We start from the raw sequence: 11413 nt of genomic DNA, 5'->3' as shown, positions 1-11413 counted from the left end.
CAGCACAGGCCAGGCTGAAAAGGAAGTAGTTGTTGACAGTCTGCAGGCTCCTGTTTACCTTGATGGAGAGCATGACCAAGATGTTCCCGATAACAGTCACCAAGCTAAGTGAGCCGGCCACCAGTACAATGAACACCACCTCCACTGTCTTGTACGGGCTCTCGTCCACCGTCTCCAGGGTCTCGTTGCCCTCAGAGGCATTCCAGAAGGTGAAGTTTATTGTATCCATGGTGACAAAAGCTGGTCAGTTCACTTTGGGCAGGACGTATGACTTCTGACACCTATGTGGAAGAGAGATGAGATTTAGCATGTTGAGTCATTTGAGTCTTGAAACGTTCAGTGATCTGAAGCTAGGCCTACCACAAACCCAAAATGAGAAACAATGCAGTTTGTAATTTACATTTCTATTTAAAAAAAATATTTTGCAGTGCCATGGTATGCGGTGCCAAGTGATTGTATCATAATATAATATTGCATGATTGCATGCTTAAGAACATTACCGTGATTACATATCCTTAAAACCATTTTTGGAATACATGATTTGAAATATGTACATCATAGTACCAACAGTAAACAAGTAGCCTGGAAATCATTCTCAATTAATAATATGCTAATTTTAATAGGCCTACAATGTAAAAAAAAAATGTATGAGCTATCAACTTATCTTATCTTCTAATTACACAATGGTAATAATAGAAACTTAAGCATAACAAAAACAAATACATTTCAAATGTCAAATATAACCGAACATTAAATATTCATAGGTGTTTCCCTTTATTCAAAAACACATAAAATAGCACTTAATTTCATTTACTTTCCATATTCAGCCATATGCAAAGCATGCTGGGAACTAACTAATGCAAAACTAGCCTTTTAAAAAAAATGATTTCCTTAATTCAAGCATTAAACTGCTTAAGTGTCCTAAACAAATAAACAAAACACAGTAAATATTTTAATATAAAAAACTATTAAAAGTGACATTTTGTTTTCGCGCTTAAATGACCCGCGCGCCGGGAAACAATCGGCGGGAAGCTCGAGTCTCTCAAGATGAACGCAGCCTGGGGTTTACTTTTTATATAGTTTTATGATTTACAGTATAAAATTAAGAAGTGCCGAATAACCAACAAAATAGACGCCGTGAGGACATCAGCCAAGTTGAACTTGTTAACAGAAAGTGGTGAGGTGATTCAGCATTCACCTGAGGGGAACTCAAAACACTTAATATTCATGGATATTCCCTTAAAAGCTGCATATTTTCCCGTTCCAGCTCTGTACGGGATATATTATTACAGTAAGTGTGTGTTTTAATACATTCCAGCTGTGTATTCCACACAGAATCCGTCAAAACTTCAACACAACATCACAGTTTGAAGCGAAGAAACGAACACTGAAATCATATTAAACTGGTTAGTCTCCATGGAAACAGCGAGGTAGTTTAACTAAGTAGTTTAATGCGGTTCAATATCGTTGGCTTCATGTAAATGAACATTGAACGGAGTGTTTTTGGACATTTTCCATGATCACACACTCGTAAAACATCGAAATATCTCGTTAAGAGTGCCATTTCCAACATCGCGCCAATTAAAATGTGAAGGGTATGATTTCAACTAATGTGAATAATGAAACGGATGAAATAACTGAAAGGGAAATTTTAAGCACTGCTCGAACTTGAAAGCGTTCGTGACTTTCAACTTCTGCTTTAAAGTCAACAGCACGCGCGCTGTCTGATCCATCTCCAGCATTCAATTACGCCGGCTCCTCGTGAGCGCGCGCGCGTGCGTGCGTGCGCCCGTTCACTTCCGTTCCCGCTTCGTGTCAAGACGCATTTGTGGCTGTGTAAGGTTCTTGAGTTGACTTATGCTTCGTTGGATATGTTTCATCACGTTTTTTTAGCTTGCTTTGGGTATTTTTTCTTATTCTTGGGTTCATTTCAGTAACAGGACAGAATAAATGCGCTTAATTCGCTTTAACCTCGTTTAAACTTCCCTCTGAGATGCAAAATACAGTAAAGATCAGAAGTATTGTTTTCTGGAAACCAAACAAAATTGAGTGAGTCGATGGTTAAAACAAGAACCAATATCTTTCAATGAGGTGTGGAAACTTTCGATCAGTTTCACTAATACATTTAGCTTCTCCAGTAAATTATTTCTTGATTTAAGAAGCTCGAATGATCGCATGCACCAGAAAAGATGTTGAAGAACATCGGCGGGATCAGAAAATAACGTAAAACGTGTATTTGTAGGTGTATCGTAAATGTCCTTTCATAAAACCTGCAGAAACCTTGCACAAAAAAAAAAAATTCTGTCGTTGTGAAAATAATGTCAGAGGGCACAAAAATCGCAATGGTCCTAAAAATAGTACCCGCTGACATTTGTGAATCATGGATGACTGCACACAACAGGTTGCATGAATTCAGAGCTGGTTCTGTAACCTTCCAGCTGTTTGATCCGTTAGACTGAAGATATAAGGAAAAAACGACAAATTGGGACTGTCAGTTTAATCTCCCGCTTCTGGCTCAGTCGTGCCTTCCCTCTTTGTATTAAAAATCAGGATTAGAGCAAAGGAACGGTTCCCATATGAGCGCCTGGGGGCAAAATTAACCTAATGCTTGTCTGCGTGTCTCTCTCTCTCTGTGAATGTGAATAGATACGAGTCCGGTAATGGTGATTAGAGGGAAGAGGTTATCAGTCTTACGGAGCGACAGTTCACTCTGTTTTTCTCCATTAAAACGCTGCCTTATTTGCTGCTTTTCCCCTGAATAACCAGAGAGAATTCACTTATCTCCAGTGCCAGAAAGCCCTAATCATGGCGTTAGCCACGGCACTAAGCCAAACTAATCCCTATAAAAACGCTCATGTCCAGCAATCTGTGTTTTTAGAAGAGGCGAGCGGCAACAATACAGACGGAGCCCGCTGTGTCTGCGGGGAGGAGTCAGTAACCGCAACACGACACATCACTGCCCGCTACAGGCCATCTGCACTTCGGTGCGTTCAGACAAGCACGGTTATGTGTACACAGTGGCTCTGTTCCAAAGCCTCGCCGTCTATATAGTCAGCTGCCTTCTAGTGCGTCCTAATTAAACGTGCACATTAGGGATGCTGTGCATACTGTAGGCAGCAGCTGTGTGCATCATATAAATAACTCCTTACGTGACGTAAACACAAGCCAATTGACTCTCAATCGACTCCAGTAGAGTCCTTTGTTAGCTTATTGATTAACAGCTTGTGCTCGGTTGGTGCAAATTATGAAAAGCAAATAAATATACATTAGCATTTAAATGCATGTGTTATATATACATATATATATGTATTTTATATACTTACGTGCAGCACTAAAGTGGACATTTGTTTATATATTCTAATTGTAATAAGCATTTATAAAAATGCACAGCTCACACGAATGCTTTTGTAACTCCATTGACTACTGCTATTAATCTTTAGTATTGAACGACATATTTTAATTGACATTTCTCTCACTTTGTCTGCCATATTTTACAGAGTTTGTCGCAGTGCATTTGTTCTCTGCGTGAAGGACACCGATGATGATTCAGGTCAGGTATCTTTTGCATGGACACTGTAAACTAATTGTTAATTTTGAAGAGTTGCAAACAAAACATTATTGGAGATCGTCTTACATTATATATATATATTTTTTTTAATTCAATGTGTTTCTTGTCATTCAAAATTATTTGTGAAATTTACTGTACATTTTTTAAATTGTTTAGTTTTTTATACAAAGAATGTGTTAATTTTTAAAAGAGTTTCTCCTGAATATTGAATATTTTAGTAAATATCAAATTGTGAGATTATTTGTAATTGTTATTTTATTATTATTTCTTAATTTATGTTTTATAATGTTATTTTTATATGTATGTTTTTGTTTGTGATTGTTAAATTATCCTGTAAAATACATTTAAGTATTATTTAAATCCCGTTATTATTGAGTGTGCCATGAACATACCCTTTGATGCCAATATTGCATAAATGATTAATTTTTAAATTAGTCATAAGATTGAAACGAAATAACCAAATAAATAAACAGAGAGTGGAAACGGTTTCAAAGTAAATCCTGCACCTGTTTCTTTCTGTATAGAAACCAGCATGTTTTGTAAGGGATCTTTTGTGTTTTTATATTCATCCTTTCTTCTGGTTTTTATCTACTTTTGAGCTCTCCCTCTTCAGGCAGTGTTTTCAGGGCTCGATTCATTGGGTGTTTGTGTGATATTCTGCTTTTGGAGTCATAAAAGCTCGGACCTGCTTGACTAATCAGGTGTAATGGAATGCATTCGAGTCATTAAGCGACCATATATTCGGTTCTTCAGAGGCCGGCTGTTTGTTTTATAATGACAAACTGCCCTCATTTCCAGTCAGAATTATTCTGCCTGAGACCGCATTCATATCCCACCGCTGCTTACTAATAGAGTTCTCTGATCTCTGGTCCAAATTTGAGCCGGCCGGAGCCTTATGTTGAATGACAGAATGGAGAAGTTTGGCATTATGAATAAGTTTTGTCAGCCTTTTCGGACTTCAGTCGTTGTGGAATTGGCTCAGTAGAGCTGAAAATTGCCTTTGCCCTATGGGACACACCGAGGACTGATCTCCAACTTTTACCCCTTTTCTCTTTCCCCTTTTCTGTGCATTGCTTACTGTTTTGCTCTTCTATTCGAGGAGAGGGTTGTGTTCGCTGTGCAACTGCTGTGATAAATCTCAGCTTCTGACCACAGATGCATATATTTACATAAACAGTCAAAGCACAACGGCCATCTTGACCTGTATAATAGATCAGCTCCAGTGTTTGCCTTTATTAAAGCTCCCTGGACGGTAGCCACAAAAAACAACACAAAAATAAAAAGACACACACTCAGCTGATTGTATTGCTCTAGCCAGTCATATAATTGTTATGAGCCTTTTGATATAATTTTAATACGTTTTAGCAAAAGCTCTATCAGAGCATGTTTATCTGGTTTTAATCACAACCAAAAAAATGTGAGAAAAGCTTCTTAAGCAACAAATCAGCATATTAGGATGATTTCTGAAGGATCATGAAACACCGAAGACTGGTGTTACAACACAGACAATTCAGCTTTTCAGTTTAGAAATAAATTATACGTAGAAAACAGTTATTTTACTTTTTTCAATAATGTTTCACAATATTATTGTAAATATGCCCGACAAGATTACATTGTTAAAAATGTGTGATCATTTTTGGCTCAGAAAAACACAAACAAAATTGCAATTAATTTAAACAGAAAACATCTTTTGAGGTCAAAAAAAAATTCACATAATATTACACTTTTTTAAAAATCTAAAATATATATTTTTAAAAAGTGTATATATATAATATGGATTTATTTATATAAACTGGCAAATGCATATATATATATATATATATATATATATATATATATATATATATATATATATATATATATATATATATATATATATATATAGACACATATTAGTCAGTCTTTTTTTTTGGACATGAAAACATTTTTAAATTGTAAGATATAAGCTTGGTTGCTAAAGTGATGCTAGGCAGTTTTTTAATGTCCAAGTCAAGAGAATTGCAAGTCTCTGATATTGTCTGTAGATATGACTTTCAAAATGAGATTATTTATTTATGGGATTGGTTTCATCTATTTTATCTGCAAAAGGCATTAGTCCAGTCGTCCATTTGCAACATGTAAATATGTTTATCTGCATCTCAGTTCAGGATGAATGTAAATATAGTTTATAGTTTATAGGTTTGCAGACTCGAGCTGGACCGCCCTGTGGCTTTGGTCTGGATTATGTTGTTATGGTCAGTGTAATCGAGCTATTAGCATCCAGTAATTTACTGTGATGTTGACTGACACACACAGCATCAGTGAGTACAGGACCAGTGTCTTGTCTCTGCTGTATTGACTGCAGCGGTCTCTGATTAGATAGTGGCATGAGATTTCAGTCTAAATGGATGAATGGTTCCTCAATGCGATTTTAATGATGTAGTTCCTCTGGTGCAGAGATTGTCTTTCCTGTGCAGCTGATGGCGATGTGGACCGAGAGAGAGGGCTGTTTTGGGCTTTTTTTGGTTGACGTTTTAACGTTCGAGAGACTTAAATTGGGTTATTTGTCTTTCATGAAAAATGCTTTTTTAAAATCAATCAGTAGGGTTAATTTTGTGAAAGCGGAATAAATAAGCTGCGTATCGATGTAAGGTTTGTAAGGATAGGACAACATTTGTCTGAGATTCAACTATTTGAAAGTTTTGATATATTTGTGGTAGGAAATTTACAAACTATGGAAATGCTCTTCACTTAATAACCTAATGGGTTTGGGCATGAAAGTAAAATCAATAATTTTGACAATACAATGTATTGTTAACCGTAACTGATTTTGTGGTCACATATTATAATTTTTTTTAAATGTTTCTTAAGCAGCAAATCAGTATATTAGAATGATTTCTGAAGGATCATGTGACGCTAAAGACTGGTGTTATGATGCTAAAAATTCAGCTTTTCATCTCAGAAATAAATTATATTTTGTAATAAATTCACATAGAAAACATTATTTTACTTTGTAATAATATTTCACAATATAAATTTTTAAAAATAAAATAAAAACACCTATGGTGAATATAATAAAAATGTTTTAAAACCATTAAAAATATGGGTAACACTAAGTAAGTCATTTAGACTTGATTAGTTAACGATGAACTATTCATTTACATAACATTCATGAATGATTAATAAGTGATATACTAACAATTTGTGTATGTTTTGTTAATTCATGATGAACTAATTATTTACAAGACATGACTGTACGTTCACAAATGATTAATAAGTAATATCCTTACAATCCTTGCAAATCTGTAAATATGTAAAATATCTCAAAAATAGCAGCATGAAAGAATCAAACATGTCCGATGGTTAATAGTTTCTAGTTATAATATGTTGTAAAATGTGCAAATGACTTACAGTCAGGGGATTCCAGTGGATTGTGTTTCTCTCATTCTGTGAGGAGTGTGTGGGATCTCGTCATAATGTCAACCAATTTTACCCTCCATTCATGTGAACGTTGTTAAAATACTCCATGTGTGTCGGAGAAGACCTCGGTCTACACCTTCACCAGTCAGCACTTACCTACATCGCAGCGAACACTACAAAGTATTCAAAACCTATCGAAGCTTTCTGCATAAACTAAACTATTCGTCACTCAAATGCGTTACACGTCATTTATAGGTTTTTCTTACCTGTTGCAAATGATCTGTAGTTATACACAAGGCATTTACGAAGCTAAACTATTCATCACTTGTAAACGTGTTTCACACCATTAATAGATTTTTCTTATTTGTGGTAAATGATCTGTATGTGGCGGTTACAAAGCTTTCTGCATCCCCTAATCCAAAGTGTAAAATACGCAGTGAAAGATCTACAAATGAGGAGTATTTCACACTTTAGGGGATGCAAAATCTTTGTAAATGCCACCTACAGATCATTTGCGACATGTAGGAAAAATCTACAGTACAAATGATGTGTAACACATTTACAAGTGATGAATAGTCTACACTTTAGAGGAGGGGAGGCAGAAAGCTTTGTACATGATTTATTCATGCGTTTACACAACAGGGAATACTTTGTAGTATGCACCGCGATGTAAGTAAGTGCTGACTGATGTACTAGGAGTGTTTTTGATGCTGTGAGATAATAGCATAATGTTGACTATAAGTGATTAATAATATATTATTAACTGTAACCATTTACTAAAGATTATTGATTATTTGGTGACGCTTTATTTTACGCTCTCTCAACTGGTTGCTTATTAGCATGCATATTATTAGAATATTAGTCATTTATTAGCAGTAATTAAGCACACATTCATGGCGTATTCTACTTGACCTTCTTCTACATCCCTAATCCAACCCAATAGCTAAACTTAATAACTACTAATAAGCAGCACATTTGGAATTGATTGAACGTAAAGTTGTAGTTAATAGTGAATAAGTGTTTTCTATTCTAAAGTGTTACCAATTATTTCATAGATATGCTATTTTAAATAGCTTTCGATAGATTTGTGGATTGTTAGCGTATTACCTTATAATCACTTGTGAACATAAAGTCACGTTTGTAAATTATCATTATCCAATCACTTGATGATTACTTAATTAACTTAATCTACAAAACAAAGATGAAATTAACATCACTAATTAATGATTTGTGAACACATAGTCATGTTTTGTAAATGATTAGTTCAAGGTTAAGTTATTATTATTACCCAGATTTTTGATTGGTTTTTCAAGATTTTTATTATATTCACCCTAGCTGCATTTATTTGATGAAAAATTGTAATACTATTACATTTTAAAAAAATGTTTTCTATGTGGATTTATCGTAAAATGTATTTAATTTATAATATATAATATATTATCAGTTGTGACAGCGTTATATAGGTATATGCATGTAAATTATATGTCTAAATGAAGGAAATGTAGGAAATAATAATGTGTTTTTTTGTTTTTTTCTTCTAGGTGTGTGAGCGAAGTTTCCAGATATCTGACACAGATGGACACGGTTATATCCGAGGGAACTCGCAGCAGGTGTGTGTGTAGCAGGTGTGTAGGTCAGGCTGAAAGGTTAATGACAAACTGAAGAGAGGCTCTGTGAACTCAAACGCACGAAAACAGACTAGCAGCAGATCCTGCACGAGCTTGTTGGAAGCATTTGGTAATATTAAGTGAATATGCAAGTGTTTATAGTCAGCAGTGGGTGTTTGTGCCCTAATACAGATGCCTGATTGCGTTTGACAGGCTGCAGTAGTGTTTGCGACGTCTTCCATCTGCTGCTGTCACTCTGGACTTTTAGTGTATGACAGCATGCTGACAAACACACTTAACGTCTCTGAATCATCCTGGAAGACGTTTACTGGAGTGAGCGGCTCTCGAGCGCTTCGTTCTGACACCTGAAGCGATCAAGTCTGACCATCAGTCCTGCTGAGTAAGTACGCAAGTGCTCAGGCTGTGGCGCTCACATACAGTATATATGTAGATTGAGTTTAGCTTCATACGGTGTGTGCTACGGTCTACGTACCTGGGCACACTTTTTAGTCACCCAAATACGTACCAATAACTACATTAGTGCAGTTTCCAAAATCAACACAAGTGGCAGTAAAACTCCTTTTATTCCTTTTCACATGAATTGATTAGCGAAGCGTAAGTTGTTACTAGAAGTATATCATGTTATGATTTGAAAACAGACTTCAAAATCTATATGCTTGGAGATTTGCAAACAGATCCGTTTGAGCGTTAGCATATATATGTGTTTTCATAGAGCGTAGGTTTGTTCAGTAGCTCAGGGAGTACAGAGATGTACTTGAGAGACAAGGAGCTCGGGCAGTTTCTCTTTGAAACTGCTGCAAAACGCGCAGTAAGGTACATAAAAAACGGCGCTGCACAAAAAGTGCGCGGAGGTACATGTTTTTATAAGAGCAGATAGGTTGTGTGTGCATGAGTGTGTCACGGTCTCTTGGACAGGTTAACTCGGCGCTGGGTTGTGGCGTGGGGCCTCAGCTGTGAGTGTTGGCAGATGGAGATGGTGCTCAGCGGGGCTCTGCGGACGCTGGCACTGCCCCTGAAACAACCCATTACGGACACACGGAAACATCTGGCGGTCTGGATATCGACTCGGACATCTGATGCAATATTAGCACACATGCACATATGCTTTTTGTTACAGCTTTTGAGTGCTTTTGTACAAGTGAGGTTTTCATTCATTTTTCCCATAGGGATTTAAAAAAAAGTCTTCCTTGAGGAGTTATACGGTATCAACCAAACCAACCAGCTACGAGGTGAATTGTGATATTACAAACTTTGGTTTGAAGCTGAAAAGTGTTTGAAACTTGGTCAAAAAGGCCGAGGTGCAAAACTGTGAACTTAACTGCTTTAAAGTGCCTCTATTATAGATTTGTTTCATGCGGTGTGTAAGAGCATGAAAACAAAGTTTAAATCTGAAATTTATTGTTTCTGAAAATAAATAGTTAACCCTGAATCACTGAAACAAATCGTTTTTAAAACACATCCCAAGCCATTTCATGTTGACTCCAAAATGAAACCTTAGCATATCGTCCGCCCACTTGTTAGTCTTTTGTTGATCTGAATAAAATGCTAATTCATTTATTTTTTTGCATTAAAAATAGTGCAAGTAAGGTAAAAAAAGACCATGAAAATATTTTTTGACCATGCATGCATGTCTGCCTGTTGTTAGGGAGTCCCTAAACCAAAATATGAACCTTTTCTAACATAAGCCATAATAGGGGCGCTTTAATGAGGAAAGAAAACCATAATCCCATGATGCATTGTGTAGGGCAAATAATAAAAGGATAATAGTAAATTATATCTTTTTTAATTTATATTGAGTATGGAAGATGCAAAATTGTACAGATATAATGTATCTATATAACAAGTCTTTGTATTGTGTTAAACCCCATGTTTTTCTTCTGCCAATATAGTGAAAGCAGTAATATTGCAAAACACCACTATAGAGTTTTAACAATGCTTAATGGAAGCTCTTTTGGTGTTGTGTGCTCATTCCGAATCTAATGGGTGGAATTTTCCAGCATACGGCATTATGAGGTAATGTAGTTTTTCACCCCAAATGCCTGTTAAATATGATTATTGAAAAAAAGTGAAAATAATGCAGATGTCTTCCAGAAAAGCACACAAACACATACCAGCGAATTAACAGCCTTAGAACTCACAGCAGGTCTGTCTATAAAGGTTTATAGTTATAAATCAATTCCCCCATGGAGAAAATGTTTTTACTTCCGGACTCGAATGTTGCACTCTATTTAATTTTCCCCCTGAGGTCCACTTAAAATGTTTTTTGAGCCAATATAGTTTTTCATGCCCATTTTCCACCCTCTCTATATGGTTACAGGCTTTTGATAGGTCATTTGATGAGGTTAGATGCCATTTTCCCAGCCTCCTCCTAGATAATGGCCTGGATAAGATGCATTTCAGCATGAAGAAGGTGAGTAATTCATTTGATCATGTAGATCTGGCCCATTGTCATAATCTCAGCACTGCGACATATGTAAAAGCACATCCCATCAGGAGCGTTACAGCGGTTGTGTGTGTGTTTGTCTCGAGGGGTAATGCTCTAGTTTGAGCCATTACAGCCTGACAGCATACTGGTTAGCAGTGAGTTTCGCTTCTGCTGCAGCCTGGCTCCACATAATGCATGGCAATGAGGTCCACAGACCCGTGTGTGTGTTTGTGTGTGTGTTTGTGTCCACAGGGTCTAATCGTCTCTGACTGCCCACGACCTGTGATAGAGAGTCCAATCTGAAATGGGAAACACAATCTGCTTAAATAGCCCTGTTTTTCTTGTTCTGCTCCATTAATATATATTACACCCACCACCTATAACTTTACCAAC

The 11413-nt window shown here is 36.3% G+C and overlaps 1 protein-coding gene across 1 annotated transcript in view; it reads right to left on the bottom strand.

The window, feature by feature from the left end:
- Positions 1-11413, bottom strand: part of chrm2a (cholinergic receptor, muscarinic 2a) — a 70130-nt gene that overhangs the window by 2182 nt on the left and 56535 nt on the right. Inside the window, exon 2 of the mRNA XM_043230810.1 lies at positions 1-281. This exon is cut by the window's left edge and continues 2182 nt beyond it. Coding sequence (XP_043086745.1) covers positions 1-229 — 229 coding nt within the window. The 5' untranslated portion in view covers positions 230-281. The remainder of the gene's footprint in view (positions 282-11413) is intronic.

Source organism: Puntigrus tetrazona, unplaced genomic scaffold (assembly GCF_018831695.1).
Source record: "Puntigrus tetrazona isolate hp1 unplaced genomic scaffold, ASM1883169v1 S000000223, whole genome shotgun sequence".
In the NCBI taxonomy this organism is placed as follows: domain Eukaryota; kingdom Metazoa; phylum Chordata; class Actinopteri; order Cypriniformes; family Cyprinidae; genus Puntigrus; species Puntigrus tetrazona.
This window is presented reverse-complemented; position numbering and strand designations above follow the sequence as displayed.